This window comes from Hypanus sabinus, chromosome 10 (assembly GCF_030144855.1).
Source record: "Hypanus sabinus isolate sHypSab1 chromosome 10, sHypSab1.hap1, whole genome shotgun sequence".
NCBI lineage: Eukaryota > Metazoa > Chordata > Chondrichthyes > Myliobatiformes > Dasyatidae > Hypanus > Hypanus sabinus.
The window spans coordinates 19,288,902-19,313,711 of record NC_082715.1 but is presented as its reverse complement, the minus strand read 5'-3'; the positions used below and the strand labels follow the sequence as shown (position 1 = coordinate 19,313,711).

The following is a 24,810-nucleotide window of genomic DNA, read 5'->3' as shown; positions in this document are numbered from 1 at the left end:
TTCCATCATCTAAATAATTTATATACAGCATAAAAAATGTAGTCTCAACACCGACCCCTACAGAACATCATTAGTCACTGGCAGCCAACCAGAAAAGGATCCTTTTATTCTCACTTGCTGCCTCCTACCAATCAGCTAATGCTCTAACTATATTAGTAACTTTCCTGTAATACCACGAGCTCTTAACTTGATAAGCAGCCTCATGTGTGGCACCTTGTCAAATGTCTTCTGAAAGTCCAAATATACAACATCCACTGAGTCCTCTTTATCTATCCTACTTGTAATCTCCACAAAGTTCTAACAGGTTCATCAGGCAGGATTTTCCCTGAAGGAAACCACGCTGACTTTGCACTATCTTGTCCTGTGTCACCAAGTACTTCATCATCTCATCCTTAACAATTGTCTCTAACATCTTCCCAACCACTGAGGTCAAGCTAACTGGTTTGTAATTTCCTTTCGGCTGCCTTCCCTCTTCCTTAAAGAGTAGAGTAACATTTGCAATTTTCCAGTCCGCTGGCACAATGCCAGCATCCAATGATTTTTGAAAGATAATTTCTAATGCCACTACAATCTCTAATGCTACCTCTTTTAGAACTCTGGGGTGCAGTTCCTCTGGTCCGGGTGACTTATGAACCTTTAGGTCTTTCAACTTTTTGAGCACCTCCTCTCTTGAAACAGTAACTGCTGCAGTTCTAATCCTTCACACGCTACAATATCAGGCATACTGCTAGTGTCCTCCACAGTGAAGACTGATGCAAAATACTCATTTAGTTCATCAGCCATCTCCTTGTCCACCGTTGTTATTTTTTCTGCCTCATTTTCTAGCGGTCCTATATCCACTCAACACACACAAAATGCTGGTGGAACGCAGCAGGCCAGGCAGCATCTATAGGAAGAAATACAGTTGACGTTTTGGGTCGAGACGCTTCATCAGGACTAACGGAAAAAAAAGATAGTAAGAGATTTGAAAGTGGGAGAGGGAGGGCGAGACCTGAAATGATAGGAGAAGACAGGAGGGGGCGGGATGAAGCTAAGAGCTGGGAAGTTGATTGGCAAAAGGGATTCAAGGCTAGAGAATGGGGAGTATCATAGGATGGAAGGTCTTGGAAGAAAGAAAGGGGGAGGGAAGCACCAGAGGAAGATGGAGAACAGGCAAGGAGTTATTGTGAGAGGGAAAAAGAGAAAAGTAATAAATAAATAAATAGATAGATAGATAGATAGATAAATGGATGGATGGATGAATAAATAGATAAATAAATAGATAAATAGATAAGGGGTCGGGTAAGAAGCAGAGTACGGGCATTAACAGAAGTTAGAGAAATCACTGTTCATGCCATCAGGTTGGAGGCTACCCAGACGGAATATAAGGTGTTGTTCCTCCCACCTGAGTGTGGCTTCATCTCAACAGTAGAGGAGGCCATGGATATCACCCCAGCAGACTCACAGGTGAAGTATTGCTTCACCTATATTGACTGTCTGGGGGCCTGAATGGTGGTGAGGGGGGAAGTGTAAGGGCAGGTGTAGCACTTGTTCCATTTACAAGGATAAGTGCCGGGCGGGAGATCGGTGGGAAGGGATGTGGGGGACAAACAGACAAGGGAGTTGTGTGGGGAGCGATCCCTGCAGAAAGCAGAACGTAGGAGGGGAGGGAAAGATGCAGTTGGTGGTGGGATCCCATTGGAGATGGTGGAAGTTATAGAGAATTATATGTTGGACACCGATATGTCCCACGTCACATTCCCATTTTGATATGTCATCTAACAGTGGCAACACATTTTAATTCCATGTCCCATTCCCAATCCAATATGTCAGTTCATGGCCTTCTCTACTGTTGAGATAAAGCTACTCTTCATGTTGGAGGAACAACACCTAATATTCCGTCTGGGGAGCTTCCAACCTGATAGCATGAACACTGATTTCTCTAACTTCCGTTAGTGTCCCTCCTCCCCTTCCTACCCCATCCCTAATTTTTTTCTCTCTTTCCCTCTCACAATAACTAAAAAAGCAATACGAAGAGAAAAAATCAGGTATGAGCTCAGTCTAGCCAGGAATATAAAAGGGGATAGCAAAAGCTTTTTTAGCTATGTGAAGAGAAAGAAGATAGTTAAGAACAATGTTGGCCCCTTGAAGAATGAATTGGGAGAAATTGTTATGGGAAACAGGGAAATGGCAACAGAATTTAATGCATACTTTAGATCTGTCTTCACCAGGGAGGACACAAGCAATCTCCCAGATGTATGGATGGGCCAGGGTCATAAGATATCAGAGGAATTGAGGCAGATTGACATTAGGAAAGAAACTGTGATGAGTAGACTGGTAGGACTGAAGGCTAATAAATCCCCGGGTCCAGATGGTCTGCATCCGAGGGTTCTAAAAGAGGTGGCTCAGGAAATTGCGGATGCATTGGTGATCATTTTCCAATGTTCCTTAGATTCAGGATCAGTTCCTGAAGATTGGAGAGTGGCTAATGTTGTCCCACTTTTCAAGAAGGGAGGGAAGGAGAAAACGGAGAACTATCGCCCTGTTAGCCTAACGTCAGTCGTGGGGAAGATGCTTGAGTCCATTATTAAGGACGAAATAGTGGCACATCTAGATGGCAGAAATAGGATTAGGCCGAGCCAACATGGATTTACCAAGGGCAAATCATGCTTGACTAATTTGTTGGAGTTTTTTGAGGGTGTAACAAGGATGTTAGACGAGGGTAAGCCAGTGGATGTTGTGTACCTAGATTTTCAGAAGGCATTCGATAAGGTGCCACATAGGAGATTGGTGAGTAAAATCAGAGCTCATGGCATTGGGGGCAGGGTTTCAACATGGATAAAAAACTGGTTGGCAGATAGAAAGTAAAGGGTAGCAGTGAATGGGTGTTTCTCGGACTGGCTGGAGGTGACTAGTGGGGTACCACAGGGCTCTGTATTGGGACCACAGCTCTTTACGATTTATGTCAATGATTTAGATGAGGGCATTGAAAACTATATCAGCAAGTTTGCTGATGATACTAAATTGGGTGGCATTGTGACATGCGAAGAGGACGTTAGGAGAATACAGGGAGACTTGGATAGGCTGAGTGAGTGGGCAGATACTTGGCAGATGTCATTCAATGTGAATAAATGTGAAGTTATCCACTTTGGAAGCAGGAACAAGAGGGCAGAGTATTGTCTGAACGGTGTCAAGTTAGGTAAGGGAGAAATGCAAAGAGACCTAGGAGTCCTAGTTCACCAGTCAATGAAGGTGAATGAGCAAGTGCAACAGGCAGTAAAGAGGGCAAATGGAATGTTGGCCTTTGTTACAAGGGGAATTGAATACAAGAGCAAGGATGGCCTTTTGCATTTGTACAGGGCCCTGGTGAGACCACACCTGGAATATTGTGTACAGTTTTGGTCTCCAGATTTAAGGAAGGACATTCTGGCAATTGAGGAAGTGCAGCGTAGATTCACTAGGTTGATTCCTGGGATGGCAGGGCTGTCTTACGCAGAGAGATTGGAGAGATTGGGCTTGTACACGCTGGAATTGAGGAGATTGAGAGGGGATCTGATTGAAACGTTTAAGATAATTAAAGGATTTGATAGGATTGAGGCAGGAAATATGTTCCAGATGTTGGGAGAGTCCAGTACCAGAGGGCATGGATTGAGAATAAGAGGTCAGTTATTTAAAACAGAGTTGAGGAAGAGCTTCTTCTCCCAGAGAGTTGTGGAGGTGTGGAATGCACTGCCTCGGAAGACGGTGGAGGCCAATTCTCTGGATGCTTTCAAGAAGGAGCTGGATAGATATCTGATGGATAGGGGAATCAAGGGATATGGGGACAAGGCAGGGACTGGGTAATGATAGTGAATGATCAGCCATGATCTCAGAATGGCGGTGCAGACTCGAGGGGCCGAATGGTCTACTTCTGCACCTATTGTCTATTGTCTATAATAACTCCTTGCCTGTTCTCCACCTTCCTTTGGTGCTCCCCCCTTTCTTTCTTCCAAGGCCTTCCGTCCTATGATACTCCCTCTTCTCCAGCCTTGTATCCCTTTTACAAATCAACTTACCAGCTCTTAGCTTCATTCCTCCCCCTCCTGTCTTCTCCTATCATTTCGGGTCTCCCCCTCTCCCTCCCAGTTTCAAATCTCTTACTATCTCTTTTTTCTGTTAGTCCTGATGAAGGGTCTCAACCCGAAATGTTGACTGTACTTCTTCCTATAGATGTTGCCTGACCTGCTGTGTTCCACCAGCATTTTGTATGTGTTGCTTCAATTTCCAGCATCTGCAGATTTTCTCATGTTTGAATTCCTATATCCGCCCTCATTTCTCTTTTATATTTAACATACTTGAAAAAACTTTTACTATCCACTTTGATATTATTTGCTAGCTTGCTTTCATATTTCATCTTTTCCCTTCTAATGATTTTTAAAATTTGCTCTCTGTAGATTTTAAAAAACTTCCCAATGCTCTATCTTCCCACTAATGTTTGCTTTGTTTTATGCTCTTTCAAAGCATTTACAATAGCTTTGAATTTCCTTGTCAGCCATGGTTGTACTATTTTACCATTTGAGTATTTCTTCATTTTTGGAATACACATGTCCTGCACCTTCCTCACTTTTTCCCAGAAACAGATGCCATTGCTGCTCTGCTACCATCCCTGCCAGCATTTCCCTTACTCAGAATCAGAATTAGGTTTATTATCACTGGCATGTGACATAAAATTTGTTAACTTAGCAACAGTTCAATGCAATACATAATATAGAAGAGAAATAAAAAATTAATAATAATAATAATAATAATAATAATAATAAACAAATAAGTAAATCAATTACAGTATAGGTACATAGAATAGATTTTAAAGGTGCAAAAATCAGAAATACTATATATTAAAAAAAGTGAGGCGGTGTCCAAGAGTTCAATGTCGATTTCGGAATCAGATGGCAGAGGGGAAGAAGCTGGTCCTGAATCACTGAGTGTGTGCCTTCAGGCTTCTGTACCTCCTACCTGATGATAACAGTGAGAAAAGGGCATGCCCTGGGTGCTGGAGGTTCTTAATAATGGACGCTGCCTTTCTGAGACACCACTCCCTGAAGATGTCCTGGATACTTTGTAAGCTAGTACCCATGATGGAGTTGACTAGATTTACAACCCTTTGCAGCTTCTTTTGGTCCTGTGCAGTAGTCCCCCCCAATACCAGACAGTGATGCAGCCTTTCAGGATGCTCTCCATGGTACATCTATAAAAGTTTTCAAGTGTATTAGTTGACATGCCATATCTCTTCAAACTCCTAATGAAGTATAAATCAAATCAAGTCAAGTCACTTTTTATTGTCGTTTTGACCATAACTGTTGGTACAGTACACAGTAAAAACGAGACAATGTTTTTCAGGACCATGGTGCTACATGAACAATACAAAAACTACACTGAACTATGTAAAACACACAAAAACTACACTGGACTACAGACCTACCCAGGACTGCATAAAGTGCACAAAACAGTGCAGGCATTACAATAGATAATAAAAAAGACAATAGGCACAGTAGAGGGCAGTAAGTTGGTGTCAGTCCAGACTCTGGCTATTGAGGAGTCTAATGGCTTCAGGGAAGAAACTGTTACATAGTCTGGTCGCGAGAGCCCAAATGCTTCAGTGCCTTTTCACAGATGGCAAGAGGGAGAAGAGTTTGCATGAGGGGTGCGTGGGGTCCTTCATAATGCTGTTTGCTTTACGGATGCAGCGTGCAGTGTAAATGTCTGTAATAGCGGGAAGAGAGACCCCGATGATCTTCTCAGCTGATCTCACTATCCGCTGCAGGGTCTTGCAATCCAAGATGGTGCAATTTCCAAACCAGGCAGTCATGCAGCTGCTCAGGATGCTCTCAATGCTCCCTGTAGAATGTGGTGAGGATGGGGGTGGTGGGAGACGGACTTTCCTCAGCCTTCGCAGAAAGTAGAGAATGCTGCTGGGCTTTCTTTGCTATGGAGCTGGTGTTGAGGGATCAAGTGAGATTCGCTGCCAGGTGAACACCTAGAAATTTGGTGCTCTTAACGATCTCAACCGACGAGCCGTCGATGTTCAGCAAGGAGTGGTCGCTCTGTGCACTTCTGAAGTCAATAACTAGCTCTTTTGTTTTGTTCACATTCAGGGACAGGTTGTTGGCTCTGCACCAGTCCGTTAGCTGCTGCACCTCCTCTCTGTATGCTGACTCGTCGTTCTTGCTGATGAGACCCACCACGGTTGTGTCATCGGCAAACTTGAAGATGTGGTTCGAGCTGTGTCTTGCAGCACAGTCGTGGGTGAGCAGGGTGAACAGCAGTGGACTGAGCACACAGCCCTGGGGGGGCCCCCGTGCTCAGTGTGATGGTGTTGAAGATGCTGCTTCTGATCCGGACAGACTGAGGTCTTCCAGTCAGGAAGTCTAGGATCCAGTTGCAGGGGGAGGTGTTCAGGCCCCGTAGGCTCAGCTTTCCAGTCAGTTTCTGAGGAATGATTGTGTTGAATGCTGAACTGAAGTCTGTGAACAGCAATCGAATGTACATGTCTTTTTTGTCCAACCATCCATTTGGTAATATAGTGAAAGATATGTGAGAAATATGTGGGAAAGATCTGGAGGTACACACTCAATTTTGAAAGATTTTAAGTAAAATGTCAAAAGAAACTCAAAGAACCCCATTAATATGTTGTCTGAAAAATTATCCTATTAAACTGGCAGGATGGGCAAACCTTTGTCAGTATCTTCTCAGAGGCCAATATTCCCTGCCTAGCAACTTGAGTTACCCAAGTCTGGAGGATAGGCAACATCATCTGCATGCCAGAGTCTAGATCCTTTGAAACAAGAGTTCATCCCAAATCCTATTAACAGGCAAGAGCTTTTCCAGGTGGACAAAGAAACTGCTTCAGTATGTTTTGGAAGTTGTCTTGAAAACATGTAACATTCTCAGTGACATGGGGATCATGGCCCTTGATCACTCAGAATGGAGAGAAATCATCCATGAAGTCACTGGAAGAACATGAAGGTGTGCACAAACAACAGAAATAATGGATGACTTCCCACCCACCAGCTCCATCAGACACCACCCGTTCTACCTATGGCAAAGGCTACATCCACACTCGGCCGGATAATTTTGAAAACACCAGTTTCATGTAAAAACGATAGGCATCCACACTATGCATTTTTAAAAGTATCTCTGTCTACATTGAAACGGAGATTTCAGCGAATCTCCTCCTACTGCGCATGCGCAGGACACATCTACCGAAAACAAGCGACGTGTTTGGTGTCGAATCTCGCCGTACAAGTGTGTGTTTGTGTAGTTACAGACTAGAAAAACTTAAAATGACGGACAGCTGTTGGCTCTTGCGCAGGAGAACTTAAGAGTAAAAAAAACAAATACTGGAGCGTATGGAGGCAACCGACAGGGAGTTCATGGACAGATTGACCCAGCTGACGACGAACATTGAAAAACTGACTAACTCTGTTGCATTAATAAAGCACCTTGTTAAATGTATAAAACATGTCTGCATCAATGTTATCTTGTATTTCCATACAATGTTACATTAGGCTGTTACACATCTATTGTCAAAGTACTTGCATAAATAGATAAACCACCTTCATACGAGCAGGGACAGAAAAACAGGGCAAAGTTAGTATACTTATTTATTCAGTAAGTTATGGGTCAAAGTATTTGATGAGTATATTTCTAACTCTTCTGGCATCAGTTTCGTTGCCCTCTGTTCTGAAATTGTTAGGTTGCGTTCAAAAAAACAATGAAATAGCGCGCTGCCGTCTGACAGTGTTTTCAGAAGTCTCTGGTTACCCCGTCCACACTGATCTGCTCGAGCAGCGTTTTCAAAAATACCCACCCTGGAAAGCATTTTTGAAAAGCTCTAGTTTCGGGGGACAAAAATGCCATTTTAGTGTGGACGGAGGGTAAAACGAAGAGAAAAAGCTTCGGTTACGGATTTATCTGGCGTAGTGTGGACATAGCCAAAGTCTGCAGATCCTGATGCTTCTTTGAATGGACGCAAATTAAACTCAAGGCACAAGCACTGCCAGAGGAGGAGGAGGTAGAAGCACTTTCAAACTTGGTTCTGAATAACTAAATAGGTGCAGCATACAAGCTGAGTTAAAAGAGGGGTTTTGACAAATATTGAAAATGGAAAGAACAGTCAAAGTTATAGTTTTTGGATAGATCATTAAATAATGTAATTAAAATGAAAAGAGATCTTGGCCAGATTAACTGCTAGGAAAAAGTTGTAAGCCAAATAAGTAACAGAGTGTGAAAAATATTTTAGTACAAGACGGATGCAATGTAGTTTTATGCAATCTAATCAGAACTAATGTCATGATAAATAGATTTAGAGGTTAAACTAAAAGCAACATTTAAAAAGAGACATGGTAATAATGACCCGTGAAAAGATTGGTAAGATGATGACACGCTTGGATACAGTGGCATCTCTGGGTCCAAACAAAGGTGTTGTTGTTTGTCTTCTATATCTTTTTCACAAATGCAAAACACTGCTGGATATTAAGAACACAAAATGCTGCAGGTCTACCCCAATATTGGGTTGCTGGATGATGGTGGAGCTGGACTTGTTGCCTGCTTCTTCTTGTTCTCTTGCAGCCTGCTTCAGGTACCCATGGAGAAAGGTGTCAGATGGTGTACAATTCAACAGATGGTGCAGCTGATTATCTTGGACCTTCTTGTTGTGATTGCAAGACTCTGTTAGACAATGATAATGTAGGATACTGTGAGACCAATTCAGTAGTTCGTTGGTGAGACTGACAACAGGGGACTTGAGTTGCCTCGGTTGTTCAACAGACAAGGCCCTCATGCCTTGAGATCGCATCTTGCAGCTGCCGCGGAATAGGAGACACCGGGACCGGTTGTGTGCAGCTTGATTCTGCGTTAGGTTGGGGGCTGGCCCATCTGTCGGTGCTGCCATCCAGTGTTCCTTGGTGGAAGACCCAAAGCTGGATTGTGCTCATCTGCAGCTGCACTTGAATGAGGCAAAAAAAAACTACAAACTTGTTCTACAGAAGCATGGCATCAGAACAACATCCATGCACCATCAATCTACAGCCATGACAGTCAGGGGACTTGGACTATATTATTATTTTTAATATATTTTTATGGTTTTTGCTTTCATAAGCACAGAAATGCATACAGGACTGCTTTGAATCAGTGGACCGGACTGTATTCAGGGATTCATCTTTGAATCTGGATGAGTATGCTGCAGTTATTACTGACTTCATTAACACCTGTGTGGATGAGTGTGTGCCTACAAAGACTTACTGTACATTCCCAAACCAAAAACCAAGGATGAACCAGGAGGTACGTCATCTGCTGAAGGCTAGATCTGTGACATTCAAGTCTGGCAACCCAGACCTGTACCAGAACACCAGGTATGATTTACAGTGGGCTATTTTAAGGGTGAAGGGAAAATTTCGAATGAGGTTGGAGGCGATATCAGATGCATGGCAGCTCTGGCAGGGACTGCAAGACATTACTTCCTACAAAGCGAAACCCAATAGTATGAATGGCAGTGATGCTTCACTACCAGATGAACTCAACACATTCTATGCATGCTTTGAACGGGAAAACACAACTACAGCTGTGAAGATCCCTGCTGCACCTGATGACCCTGTCATCTCTGTCTCAGAGTCCGATATTAGGCTGTCTTTAAAGAGAGTGAACCTTCGCAAGGTGGAAGGTCCCGATGGAGTTCCTGGTAACGCTTGGAAAACTTGTGCCAACCAACTAGCCGGAGTATTCAAGGACACTTTCAACCTCTCACTGGTACAGGCAGAAGTTCTCACATGCTTCAAAAAGATAACAATTATACCAGTGCCAAAGAAGAATAACATGGGCTGCCTTAACGACTACCACCCAGTAGCTCTCACATCGACAATGATGAAATGCTTTGAGAGGTAGGTTATGACTAAACTGAATTCCTGCCTCAGCAAGGACCAGGACCCATTGTAACTTGCCTTTCGTCACAATATGTCTACGGCAGATGCAATCGCCATGGCTCTTCACACAGCTTTAGACCATGTAGACGACACAAACATGTACATCAAGTTCATCGACTATAGCTCAGCATTTAATACCATTATTCCCACAATCCTGATTGAGAAGTTGCAGAACATGGGCCTCTGTACCTCCCTCTGTAATTGGATCCTCAACTTCCTAACCGGAAGACCACAGTCTGCGTGGACAGGTGATAACATATCCTCTTCGCTGATGATCAACACTGGCGCATCTCAGAGGCGTGTGCTTAACCCACTGCTCCACTCTCTGTATACACATGACTGTGTGGCTGGCATAGCTCAAATAACATCTACAAATTTGCTGATGATACAACCATTGTTGGTAGAATCTTAGGTGCTGACGAGAGAGTATACAGGAGTGAGATATGCCAACTAGTGGAATGGTGCCGCAGCAACAACCTGGCACTCAACGTCAGTAAGATGGAAGAGCTGATTGTGGAATTCAGGAAGGGTAAGTCGGAGGAATACATACCAATCCTCATAGAGGGATCAGAAATGGAGAGTTCAAGTTCCTGGGTGTCAAGATCTCTGAGGACATAACCTGATCCCAGCGTACTGATGTAGTCATAAAGAAGGCAAGACAGCGGCTATACTTTATTAGGAATTTGAAACGATTTGGCATGTCAAAAAATTCACTCAAAAACTTCTATAGTTGTACCATAGAGAGCATTTTGACAGGCTGCATCACTATCTGGTATGGACGGGCTACTGCATAGAACCAAAAGAAGCTGCGGTAGGTTGTAAATCTAGTCAGCTCCATCTTGAGCACTAGCCTACAAAGTACCCAGGACATCTTTAGGGAGCGGTGTCTCAGAAAGGCAGCGTCCATTATTAAAGACTTCCAGCACCCAGGGCATGCCCTTTTCTCACTGTTACCATCAGGTAGGAGATACAGAAGCCTGAAGGCACACACTCAGTAATTCAGGAACAGCTTCTTCCCCTCTGGTATCCAATTCACAAATGGACTTTGAAGCTTTGGACACTATTTCACTTTTTTAATATACAGTATTTCTGTTTTTGCACTTTTTTAAATAATCTATTCAACATACGTAATTGATTTACTTGTTTATTTATTATTATTTTTCTCTCTCTGCTAGATTATGTATTGCATTTGAACTGCTGCTGCTAAGTTAACAAATTTCACGTCACATGCTGGTGATAATAAACCTGATTCTGTGTTTTGCACCTTGCACCCTGTTTCATTTGACTGCTTTGATATGTATTCTTGACTGACAACTGAGCTTGAAGTTGAACTATTGGCCATCAGTCAGTGTGTAGAATTGCCACCCTTAATCTTGTATCAAATAATTCTACTGATACTTAGTTCATTCCAAATATTAACTGTAATTTTGACTTTCCATTAAATCTAATTAATATTTTGATCCTTCTTTATGTTTGATTCATGACAGAATTAAAAAATAAGACAGTGGTGTATTAAAATGAATGAGTCCTTTTCAAATCCAATGAAAATGTAGTTGATATAGAAATTGGACCCCAGTGCTAAGTCCTTTGAACCTTGCAAGATCTAATGCTTAGTATTATGCTTGTCACTCAGTGTATGATTTTTAACTGCAGTCCTTAAATGAAGAAAAAGAAATGCAAAGGCAATATTATGAACAGGAGATAACAAACCTGCGCCACAAGCTTGAAGAGGAAACTAGATTTCTAAAGGAAACCTTTAGGAAAAGTATGGAGGAGTTATCTGAAAAACATCAAGCTGCATTAGAATCTGTTCAAGGCACAAGTGAAAGAGAAAAGAAAAAGTTGCAACTGGTAAGTGGACGACATTGGCCTTGAATTTTCTGTTACTGGCTTGTTACACTGACCTGTGACAAGTACAAACTGATCTTTTCCAAAGCTCCATCATCAGCATGTGTTCCCATGCTAACACATCCCTTGGTCGTATCATGCATTGTAAATGTTGAGATGTGGTGGTTGGGAGATGGGATGAAGATAGGGATGGGAAGTGGGTTTGCACTAATTGCCAAAATAATCTCTGCTGATGAAACAGATAGAAATAAAATATAGCAGGCTAATTCCTGAGACAGATAATAAGCATGCCCAAGTTTTTCGTAGTAAATTTATTATCAGATTACATGCAATATATGTTATCATATACTACATTGAGTTCACTTTCTTGCAGGCATTTACAGGAAAAAATAGAAGTACAATAGAATTTTACAAAAAATAAACTACACATAAACAGCTAAAGACTGACAAACAACCAATATACGAAAGAACACAAATTGTGAAAATAAAAATAATACTGAGAACATGATTGTGTAAAGAGTGCTTGAAGAGGAGTCTATAGGTCGTAGAATCAGTTCAGAGTAATAGTGAATGAACTAACTGCTGATTGACGAACCTAATTGTTGTAGGATAATAACTGTTCCTGAATCTGGTGGTGTGAGACTTCCTGCCCACCGTTAGTAGTAAACAAGGACATGGCCTTAGGTAGTGGAGGTCTTTAATGATAGATGCTCCTTTCATGTGACAGCACTTTATGCATCCAATAACTGCATCCCCTTTATCTGTTCTATGTGTAATCTCCTCAAAGAATTCCAGCAGGTTCATCATGCAAGATATCCTTAGATTCAGGATCAGTTCCTGAAGATTGGAGAGTGGCTAATGTTATCCCACTTTTCAAGAAGGGAGGGAAGGAGAAAACAGAGAACTATCACCCTGTTAGCCTAACGTCAGTCGTGGGGAAGATGCTTGAGTCCATTATTAAGGACGAAATAGTGGCATATCTTGATGGCAGTAATAGGATTAGGCCGAGCCAGCATGGATTTACCAAGGGCAAATCATGCTTGACTAATCTGTTGGAGTTTTTTGAGGGTGTAACAAGGATGTTAGACGAGGGTAAGCCAGTGGATGTAGTGTACCTAGATTTTCAGAAGGCATTCGATAAGGTGCCACATAGGAGATTGGTGAGTAAAATCAGAGCTCATGGCATTGGGGGCAGGGTTTCAACATGGATAGAAAACTGGTTGGCAGATAGAAAGCAAAGGGTAGCAGTGAATGAGTGTTTCTCGGACTGGCTGGAGGTGACTAGTGGGGTACCACAGGGCTCTGTATTGGGACCACAGCTCTTTACGATTTATGTCAACGATTTAGATGAGGACATTGAAAACTATATCAGCAAGTTTGCTGACGATACTAAACTGGGTGGCAGTGCGACATATGAAGAGGACGTTAGGAGAATACAGGGAGACTTGGATAGGCTGGGTGAGTGGGCAGATACTTGGCAGATGTCATTCAATGTGAATAAATGTGAAGTTATCCACTTTGGAAGCAGGAACAAGAGGGCAGAGTATTGTCTGAACGGTGTAGAGTTAGGTAAGGGAGAAATGCAAAGAGACCTAGGAGTCCTAGTTCATCAGTCAATGAAGGTGAATGAGCAAGTGCAACAAGCAGTGAAGAGGGCAAATGGAATGTTGGCCTTTATTACAAGGGGAATTGAGTACAAGAGCAAGGATGTCCTTTTGCATCTGTACAGGGCCCTGGTGAGACCACACCTGGAATATTGTGTACAGTTTTGGTCTCCAGGTTTAAGGAAGGACATTCTAGCAATTGAGGAAGTGCAGCGTAGATTCACTAGGTTGATTCCTGGGATGGCAGGGCTGTCTTACGCAGAGAGATTGGAGAGATTGGGCTTGTACACACTGGAATTGAGGAGATTGAGAGGGGATCTGATTGAAACGTTTAAGATAATTAAAGGATTTGATAGGATTGAGGCAGGAAATATGTTCCAGATGTTGGGAGAGTCCAGTACCAGAGGGCATGGATTAAGAATAAGAGGTCAGTTATTTAAAACAGAGTTGAGGAAGAACTTCTTCTCCCAGAGAGTTGTGGAGGTGTGGAATGCACTGCCTCGGAAGACGGTGGGGGCCAATTCTCTGGAAGCTTTCAAGAAGGAGCTAGATAGATATCTGATGGATAGGGGAATCAAGGGATATGGGGACAAGGCAGGGACTGGGTATTGATAGTGAATGATCAGCCATGATCTCAGAATGGCGTTGCAGACTCAAGGGGCCGAATGGTCTACTTCTGCACCTATTGTCTATTGTCTATTGAAACCATGCTGACTTTATCCTTTCTTGTCCCGAGTCACCAAGTACTCCATAACCCTGTCCTTAACAATTGACTCCAACATCTTCCCAACCATGTCAGGCTAACTGCTCTATAATTTTCTTTCTGCAGCCTTCCTCCTTTCTTAAAGAGTGGAGTGACATCTGCAATTTTCCAGTCCAACTGGCATAATGCCAGAGTCCAAGGATTTTTGAAAGATCATTACTAATGCCTCCACGATCTCTACCGGTACCTCTCTCAGAACCCTATGGTTCTGGTCCATGTGACTTATGTACCACTAGGTCTCTCAGCCTTTTGGAGAATCTTCTTCCTTGTCATAGCAACTGCTATTCAATTCTCTTCCCTCACACCCTTCAACATGTGACACACTGCTAGTGTCTTCCACAGTGAACACTGATGCAAAATGCTCACTTAGTTAATCTGCTATCAGATTATTCCCGTTATTATTTCTTTGATCTCATTTTCTAATAGTCCTATATCCACTCTCATCTCTCTTTCGTATTTCACTGTTTCACTCCTAATGGTTCTTTTAGTTGCTCTGTGTAGGGTTGTAAAAGCTGCCCAATCCTCTGCCTTCCCACTAATTTTTGCTTTGTTGGATGCCGTCTCTTTTGTTTTTACATTAGCTTTGACCTCCTTTGTCAGCCACAGTCGTTCTATTTTGTCATTTGAGTATTTATTTGTTTTTGGAGTATATCTATCCTGCACCTTCCTCATTTTCCCCTGAAACTCACACCATTGCTGCTCTGTTGTCAACCCTGCCAGCATCTCCTTCCAATTTACTTTGTCTAACTCGTCTTTCATACCACTATAATTTCCTTTACTCCACTGAAATACTGTTACATCAGACTTTACTTTCTCCCTGTCAAATTTCAAGTTGAGCTCAGTCATGTTGTGATCAATGGTTCCTGAGGGTTCTTTTACCTCAAGCTCCCTAATCAGCTCTGGTTCATTACGTAACACCCAATCCAGTGTACACGATCCCCTAACACAAACAAGAAAATCTGCAGATGCTGGAAATTAAGCATCATACACAAAATGCTGGAGCAACTCAGCAGCCAAGGTAGCATTTTGTGTGTGTGGCTGATCCCCTAGCAGGCTCAACAACAAACTGCTCTAAAAAAGACATTGTGTAAGCATTCAACAAACTCACTCTTTTGGGATCCAGTTCCAATCTGATTTTCCCAATCTCCCATGACTATCATAACATTGCCCTTTTGACACATGTTTTCTACTTTGTGTTGCAACCTGTGGTCCACATCCTAGCTACTGTTGAGAGGCCTGTTTATAACTGCCATCAAAGTACTTTTATCCTTGCAATTTTTTAACACAACCCACAAGGATTCAACATCTTCCGATCATATGTCACACCTTTCTACTGATTTCATGCTATTCCCTCCCGGCAGAGCCACGCCACCCTCTATGCTGACTTTCCTATCCCTTTCATATAATGTGTAACCTTGGATATTCAACTCCCAACCACAACCATCCTTCAGCCACAATTCAATGATGGCCACAACATCATACCAAACAATCTTTAAAAGTGCAACAAGATCATCCACTTTATCTTATACTCCATGCATTGTGATATAAGATCTTGAGTGCTGCATTTGCTACCCTTTTTGATTCAGCATCCCTTATGCACTGATACTTACCCTGCTAGCTGCGATTATGTCCTATCATCTGCCTGCTCTTTTTGACAGTCTGACTGTACGTTATCCTCGTTTAACCATATGTCCTGCCCTGAGTCCCTTCACTCTGGCTCCCACCCACCTACCAAATTGGTTTAAACACCTTCCTAGCAGCTGTAACAAACTTGCCTGCGAGAATATTGGTTCCCCTCAGATTCAGGTGCAACCCATTACTTTTGAACAGGTCATACTTCCCCAAGAAGAGATCCCAATAATCCAAGAACCTGAAGCCTTGCCCCCTGCACCAACTTCTCATCCATGCATTAAATTGCCAAATCATCCTGTTTCTGCCTTCACTGGAGCATGGCAGAGGCAGCTATCCAGAAATTACTTCCTGGGAGGTCCTGCTTCTCAGCTTTCTACCTAGCTCTCTAAATTCTCTTTTCAGGACCTCTTTGCTTTTCGTATGTCATTGGTACCAATATGTACCAAGACATCTGGCTGCTCTCCCTCCCTCTCTACTGCTCCCCTCCCCTCTTATTCTTTTCAGCACCACAGACCTATACACAGTGCCAGTAACACAGTCTCTGAGGGGTTCCCCTTGGAAAGTCATCCCCCACAACAGTATCCAAAGCAGTATACTTATTTTTGAGGGGAATGGCCTCAGGGGCACTTTGTGCTAACTGCCTATTCACATTTCCATTTCTCCTGACAGTCACCCAGCTACTTGCCTCCTGCAACCAGGGTGATTACTTTCCTGTAACTCTGATCAATTAGTGTAGTGACACTGATGAAGGACAGGAAGATGATAGGGCAAAATTGTAGTCAGTGGGATAAGCTAAATTGTAACGGGGACAAAATCAAAAAGGTTGAAGGTGTTTGAATGCATGCAATATATGGAGTAAGATAGATGATCTCATAACATGGTTAGAGATTGGCAGGTATGATGTTGTGGGTGTGACTGAGTCATGGCTAAAACAAGATCATAGTTGGGGGATTAACATCCAAGGAAGCAGATTGTATTGACAGGACAGACAGGTAGACAGAAGGGGTGGAGTGGCTCTGTTGATAACGAAATGAAATAAAATCCTTAGAAAGAAGTGATAGGATTTAATGATGTGTAATGCTGGTGGGTTGAATTAAGAAATTACAAGGGTAAAAAGATCCTGATTGGAGTTACTGTATATGCAGGCCTCTGAACAGTCATCAGGATATGGACTACAAAGTACAGCAGGGGATAGGAAAGGCTTGTAAAAAGTCCAAAGTTGGAATACTTATAGGGGTTTTGAATATGCAGGAAAATTTGGAAAATCAGGTTGGGGCTTGATCCCAAGAGAGGGAGTTTGTGGAATGCATTCAAGATGCCTTCTGAGAACAGCTTGTTGTTGAGGCCACTAGGGGAATGGCAGTTCCTAAAGGAATCTTTTTGAGGTAGTAATCATATTATGGTAGAATTCAGTCGAGTGGGAGAAGATAAAGTCAGATGTATAAGTATTACAGTGGATTAAAGGGAATTACAGAGGTATTTGAGAGGAGCTGACCAAAGTTGATTGGAAGCTGACATTATCAGGGATGATGGCAGAACAGCAATAGCTGGAGTTTCTTGGAGCAATTTAAAAGGCTCGGGATAGATGTATCTGAAGGAAGCAGTAGAATTCTGAAGGCAGGATAGCCCATTTGTGGTTGGCAAGGGAAGCCAAAGTCAACATAAAAGCAAAAGATAGGGCATATATGTAGGAGCAGAATTAGCCCATTTGGCCCATCGAGTATGCTCCACCATTTCATCATGGCTGATTCATTTTTCCTTTCAGCCCCAATCTCCTGCCGCCTTCCCGTATCTCTTTATGCCCTGACCAATCAACAATCTATCAATCTCTACCTTAAGTATACAAAAAAACTTGGCTCCACAGCTACATGTGGCAACAAATTCCACAAACTCAGCATTCTCTGGCTAAACTAGCCAATAATATAAAAAAAGATACATGAAGTATTTTACTTGAGCAGGTTAACTTGCAGGTTGAGTCGGTAGTAAGGAAGGCAAATACCATGTCAGCATTTATTTTGAGAGGGATAGAATGCAAAAGCAAAGATGTAAAGCTGAGGCTTTATAAGGCATTTTTTCATACTGCACTTGGAGTATTGTGAGCAGTTTTGGGTCTTTTATCTAAGAAAAGATGTGCTGACATTGGAGAGAGTCTACAGGAGATTCATGAGAATGTTCCCAGGATTGAAAGGATTGATATATGTGGAGCGTTTCATGGCTCGGGGCCTGTACTCGCTGAATGAGGGGGCGATCTCATTGAAACCTATGAATATTGAAAGACTCAGAGAGAGTAAATGTGGAGAAAATGTTTTCTTTAGTGGGAGAGTCTAGGACCAGAGTTCACAGCCTCATAATAGAGGCACATCCATTTACAACAGAAATAAGGAAAAATTTGTTTAGGCAGAGGCTGGTGAATCTGTATAATTCATTGCCACAGGCGGCTGTGCAGGCCAGGTCATTGGGTATATTTAAGGCAGAGGTTGATAGGTTCTTGGTTAGTCAGGGTGTTACAGGTTACGAGAAGAAGGCAGGAGAATGGAGTTGAGATGGAAATAAATCAACCATGATAGAATGGCAGAGCAGACTCAATGGGCCAAGTGGCCTAATTCTGCTCCTATGTCTTATGGTCTTATTGGACTTCCTTGAAAATATTGATCTGATGGTCTCCAGCTTAAGCATCCTATATAAATATTTTATACTGTAAACATTTAATTTTTTGAAAAACGCACACACTCTGTCTCTATCCTCACCTCCTTCTGACCCCCTTTACCGCCATCAACAATTCAGAGGTAGGAACATCATCTATGAGTCTAGGCTGTTTGCTAAACAAATTTCATCAATAATATCTAGTCTAAGTTTAAAAGAATATTGAAAATTTGCATTACTATTTTGAAATCTCAATCGAAATTTTGCTTTGTACAAAATAATAGATTTAAATGCATATTTAATTAATTTAAGAGATTAATTGAATTATTCTCTTCAGGAAATAGATCAAAATCTTGAAAAAGATCGACTACGAATGGAAGAAGAGAAGAATCGGTATCAACAACAAATGGAAAACTTGCAGAATGAGTTGACTGCTAAACTAAACACAGCCAATCAAGAGGCAAGAGAATCTGCTACATTTAGATTTGAATATGCATTTAAAAAAATGTTGCTGTGTCAGGATACTAAGGGTTCTGAAAATAAAAACAATTTTCAAAGTATTGTAAAATATAAGAATCCAACTACAGTCGGCCTTCCTTATCCGCGGGTTCCGCATGCGTGGATTCAACCAACCACGGATTGGGAAAACCTGGAAGTTCTCTCTCCAGCACTCGTTGTTTGAGCATGTACAGACTATTTTTTCTTGTCATTACTTCATAAACAATACAGTATAACAACTATTTACATAGCATTTACATTCTATTAAGTATTATAAGTAATCTAGAGATGATTTTAAAGTCCAGGCAGTCCCCGGGTTATGAATGAGTTCCGTCCCTGAGTCCGTCTTTAAGTCGGATTTGAAGTCAGAACAGGTACATCCAGTATTATTTAGAATCAGTTAGTAAAATGTTTTTCTTAGTATATAGTACATATTTTACCTTTCTATGCATATAAAACACTTAAGAAACATACATATTTTAATAATTAAACCACTGCGTTGCTTAGTAATAATTGTAGCTTTCATCGGGGCAGGACCTTTCACATGCTCCATTAAAATTGTTCCGATCGTTGACCAACTGTAGCCTAACGCTTTTCCAATGACTGATGGCATTTCACCTCTTTCTGATTGCTTTATTATTTCCACCTTATTTTCAATCGTGATTGTAATTATTTTCGTGAACAGAAACATTGCGGATTCAGAGCTGCCCCAGCTCCTAAAATCCACCGCACTGAGACAGGTTGAATAAAGTCCAGGGTTCCGCTGGGTCCTAAAGACCACCGCACTGAGACAAGTTAAATAAGGGACTTGAGCATCAGTGTTTTTTGGTCCCGGAACCAATCTCCCGTGGATAAGGAGGGCCAACTGTATTTAGATATCATGATGGTGCGGCATCTAATTCATTGAATGATGTTTGTGGTGTCTCCTTAAACTCAGGGACCCTTTTTGCTGCATTGCCTCTAAACTCACTGGAGTCCTGGTGATATTGGTGCCATGGTAACATCTTACCTTTTATGTCAGCAAAACAAAAGAGCTTGTTAATAACTTCAGTAAGAAGGGGGAGGGACAGTGCACATGCTCCTGTCTACATCAATGGTACTGAGGTTTAGAGGGTTGAGAGCTTCAAGTTCCTTGGGGTGAATATCGCAATAGCCTGTCCTGGTCCAACAAATAGATACCAAGGCCAAGAAAGCTCACCAATGCGTCATTTTCTTCAGGAGGCTAAAGGAATTTGGCATGTCCCTGTCGGCCCCTAGCAATTTTTATTGATGCACCATATAAAGCATCCTATCCAGATGCATCATAGCTTTGTATGATAAGTGCTCTCCCTGTGACAGCAAGAAACCTCAGAGTTGTGTACATAGCTTAGCACTTCACAGAAACCAGTCTTCCCCCTTTAGACTCTGTCCATTCTTTTCATTGCCTCAGTAAAGCAGCCAGCTTTCTCAAAGTCCCAACCCATACCAGATATTCTTTCTTTTCTCCTCTTCCATCAGCAAAAGAAACAAAAGCCATAAAGCATGTACCACCAGGTTCAATGACAAGCTTCTGGCCCGTTGTTATAAGACAATTAAATGGTTCTCTGGTACAATAAGCCGGACTCTTGACCTCACAATCTATCTTATTATGTTCTTGCACCTTATTGGCCATATGCACTGCATTTTCTGTCTGTAGCAGTTGTACTTTATTCTGCATTCTGTTACTGTTTTACCTTGTACTGCCTTGATGCATGGTATAATGAATGATCTGTATGAATGCTATCAAAGACAAGATCTTCACAGTACCTCAGTACATGTGACAATGATATTCCAATTCAATTCCCACATCCCCTTTAAATTAATTGAGACTGTGATTCATGCACTACCTTTGAACTTTATAGTAAAATGAGCCTTTTTCACCAGGTGTGTCGTTTACAAGAGCTTGTGAAAAAGAGTGAACATGGCTTAGGATCAGCAGAAGAGCATATATCCAGCTTGAAGGATGCTCAGGAAAAACTGCAAAAAGAATTGAATTATTCTAGGGCCAAACTAAGGGAGACAAGTGATTCCCTTTCTTCTGTGCAGGTATTAATAGTTTGTTTATATATTTGACATATCTTCATTCAATGTACTGAAAGTGCATCTGGAAATAAGACCTGTGCTACATGTTCTTGCACAATATTTTCGTTCCGTGATCCAAGGTGAGTGTCACTTAATGACTTGCCAGTGATAGTTGCATGCAACATGAAAGTGACATAATTTTCTGCTCCCCTAGCTCATTTTTCCTTTAGTAGATATGTTTACAGCTCAAACTTATACAGAAATTGAGTAACAAATGATTCATTTAAATGAAATACAGAACAAATTAGAACAGCATCAATGCCACTGCAGTATTATAAAACTATGTATTATTTCTAACAATTATTGACGGAAGAATTTATCCCTGCCATGTTATTTTGATTGACTGTAAATGAACAAAATCAGCACAGACACTTAGTGCAGATAATCAACTGCCTTCATTGCTTTCCTGCATAAAGTTAAAATAATAAACAAAATTATTAAAAGTCACTGCTTTTTGAATTGTCATCCATCGGCCCAAATGGATAACATAACACAAGCACGCACAGCTGACACTATTTAAAACTTGTTCTCTCCATAGTGTCTGACAGCCATTTCTAGCATCTCAAAGCCTGAATGCTTGAAACCACAGTGAGCAAAGCTGCTCTGAATTGTCCTACTGCTTATTTCTCATCAACTATCAGTGACAAAAATCACTGCTTTTTGAGCACAAACACACACAACTGACACTAAAAATGCTTGCTCTAAGCATTTTACTGCTCCATTTAAGTGTCAGTATTGTTATGAACCTGCAGGTTTCGTTTACTGTAGACTGTCACTTTAAAAGAGTGCTTCAGTGAGGCAGGACTATGGTGTTACTCACTGACTGACTCGCAGCTTGTTTACCTTTAAAACAAGGACACAGACTGGCTCAGTCAGAAGAAGAGAGAGAGAGAGAGAGAGAGGGGTGAACCTGGAAAAGGGTAGCAGCTCCAGCTTGTCAAAGCTGGGGATCTGGAACTCTGCTATACCCACAAGGGTGGGTTGATCATCGATCCAGTGCACATCGAATGTGTGGCTGTCAGTTCGGATAATCCATAGGACTGGATTTAGGAATGTCCTGTGTGACCACTTGAAGTTAACCCTTGCCTGGGTTTGTCATGTGGTAACCCCTTGAAGATGACATCCCTGTGACAGATCACTCTGATGGTAATTTGTATGTGGATTTGAAACAGCTCGATGGAGGATCTTCGACAACTGATATTTATTAATTGCCATTGTGGAACCTGTGGAATTCAATGTAATTGCCTTCTTACTACGTTTTACCTTGGATTACAAATATCCCTCTCCCATCATTTTATTCTGTGGATAAACTAAACTTCCATGCTTTACCATCTCAAGACTCTAAGCCTTGTTCTCACAAGCTCAATAGTTTGGGAGTTATATTTGCACACACATGCGTGTTATATTATAAGTAGATACTAGTAAAGAGAGTGGTTTTAACATCAAAACCAGACTCCAAGTGTGAACTCAGTTGTCAAAAATCCTCCGTCGAGCTGTTCCAAATCCACATAGGAATTACCACCAGAGTGATCTGTCACAGGGATGTCATCTTCAAGGGGTTACCACATGACATACCCAGGCAAGGGTTAACTTCGAGTGGTCCCACAGGACATTCCTAAATCCAGTCCTATGGATTATATGAACTGACAGCCACACATTCGATGTGCACTGGATCGATGATCAACCCACCCCTGTGGGTATAGCAGAGTTCCAGATGCCCAGCTTCGTCAAGCTGGAGCTGCTACTCTTTTCCAGGTTCACTCCTCTCTCTCCCTCTCTCTCTTCTTCTGACTTCTGACTGTGTCCTTGTTTTAAAGATAAACAAGCCGTGAGTCAGTCAGTGAATAACATCATAGTCCTGCCTCACTGAAGCGCTCTTTTAAAGTGACAGTCCACAGTAAACAAAACCTGTGGGTTCGTATCAGTATCCCAAATAAAAGATGATAATCCAGGCTGTTTTAACAATTTAGACTGTAAGAGCATAAAATTCAGGAGCAGAAGTAGGTCATTCAGCCCATCAAGTCTGCTCCACCATTCAATCATGGGCTAATCCACTTCATCCAGTCATCCCCACTCTCCTTTCACCCCATACCCTTTGATGCCCTGGCTAATCTCTGCCTTAAATACACCCAATGACTTGGCCTCCACAGCTGCTCGTGGCAACAAATTCCACAGATTTACCACCCTCTGATAGAAGTAATTTCTCCACATCTCAGTTCTAAAAGGACATCCTTCAATCCTGAAGGATGTCCTTTTGTCCTAGAATCCCCTACCACGGGAAATAACTTTGCCATATCTAATCTGTTCAGGCCTTTTAACATTTGGAATGTTTCTATGAGATCCCCCCTCATTCTCCTGAACTCCAGGGAATACAGCCCGAGAGCTGCCAGACGTTCCTCATACAGTAACCCTTTCATTCTTGGAATCATTCTCGTGAATCTACTCTGAACCCTCTCAAATGTCAGTATATCCTTTATACTTGAAGAACTAAATTTATGTCCTTAAATTAACTAGATTTGACTCAAATTCATTTGGAGCATTTTTCACAGTTCCTTCCTGATTTTGGATCTTTCTCTGTCCATCTCAAAGAAGATGGAAGAAAGTGGTGGTGTATTAATTTATGCATAGATCCATTGTACTATATATACTAGATACTATGAAATGACATCTACTTATAGAGGAAGTAGGTATGAAGTTTTGGTTTACAGTAGATTTGATTTTTATCATGAGGTAAGGTAAACTATTTACTATAGTTCTACAGTATAACAACGATTCAATTTACTTGGTGCTTAAAATAAGTAATTTCAGTAGAACATGCATTTTTGAGTTCATATTTGTTTATTGCAGTGGTAGGACTAATTTACTTGTATGCCATAGGGAGAAATGGAACAACAGAGACAGAACTATGAGGCACGACTAACTGCTGCTAAAGAAGAAGAGAAAATCAAATTAGAAAGATTGGAAAAGGATCTGGAACAAAAGTGGAAAACAGTTGTGAGGTAATTCATTATCTTTCATAAAGGAGAACAATAAGCTCTTGAACTGACCACACCCACCCCCCCCCCCCCCCCCTCAATTAGCCTAAGCAGTCCTCCTGGACTGGGTGAGTACAGTTTTCCCTCTGCCATTAACTATAATGCTGACACAAGGAAATCTACAGATGCTGAAAATTCAAGCAACACACACAAAATGCTGGTGGAATGCAGCAGGCCAGGCAGCATCTATAGGAAGAAGTACAGTCAACATTTTGGGCCGAGACCCTTCGTCCACTTTTGGTGTGTTAACTGTAATGCTGAGCTTTGTTAAACAGCTGGTACAGGTCTAGTGGTCTGTAAAACTCCTTGAATTACCATAATTGCTCCAAAGATGAAAATGTGGAATTTTTAGATAATGGTTTTGAAGTTGGACAGGGAGAAAGTATCTGTGGCTTCCTGATATATCAGAGTAGGAAATGTTTGACCTCTGAGAAAAGTTCAAGTTTAATTGTCATTCAACTATACACATGAATACAGCTAAAAGACATGCATACAGCTAAACAAAACAGCGTTCCTTCAGGGCTAAGGTGAAAAACACAGTTCATACAGTCACACATAGCACATATAGTTACAATAACACATACAGTCACAAAAATTATATCAGCACTAGTCCCTGAATAGCAGGACCTGAAGATTGATGATGTATGTGATGTTATACTGGAGCCACATATTATCAGGAAATGTAGAGGAGGCTTGACCAGAAGCAGAGCAGCAGAGATGATTCAGCAATGAACAATAATTTTAATAATAGG

The 24,810-nt window shown here is 41.7% G+C and overlaps 1 protein-coding gene across 5 annotated transcripts in view; it reads left to right on the top strand.

Moving 5' to 3' along the window:
• The window catches only part of fam184ab (family with sequence similarity 184 member Ab), a 202,256-nt gene that overhangs the window by 102,945 nt on the left and 74,501 nt on the right, over nucleotides 1-24,810 (top strand). For all 5 annotated transcript variants that reach the window (XM_059981474.1, XM_059981471.1, XM_059981472.1 and 2 more), the window contains exons 5-8: nucleotides 11,589-11,786; nucleotides 18,763-18,885; nucleotides 20,826-20,987; nucleotides 23,901-24,022. In XM_059981474.1, the coding sequence (XP_059837457.1) occupies nucleotides 11,589-11,786; nucleotides 18,763-18,885; nucleotides 20,826-20,987; nucleotides 23,901-24,022 (605 nt within the window). The remainder of the gene's footprint in view (nucleotides 1-11,588; nucleotides 11,787-18,762; nucleotides 18,886-20,825; nucleotides 20,988-23,900; nucleotides 24,023-24,810) is intronic.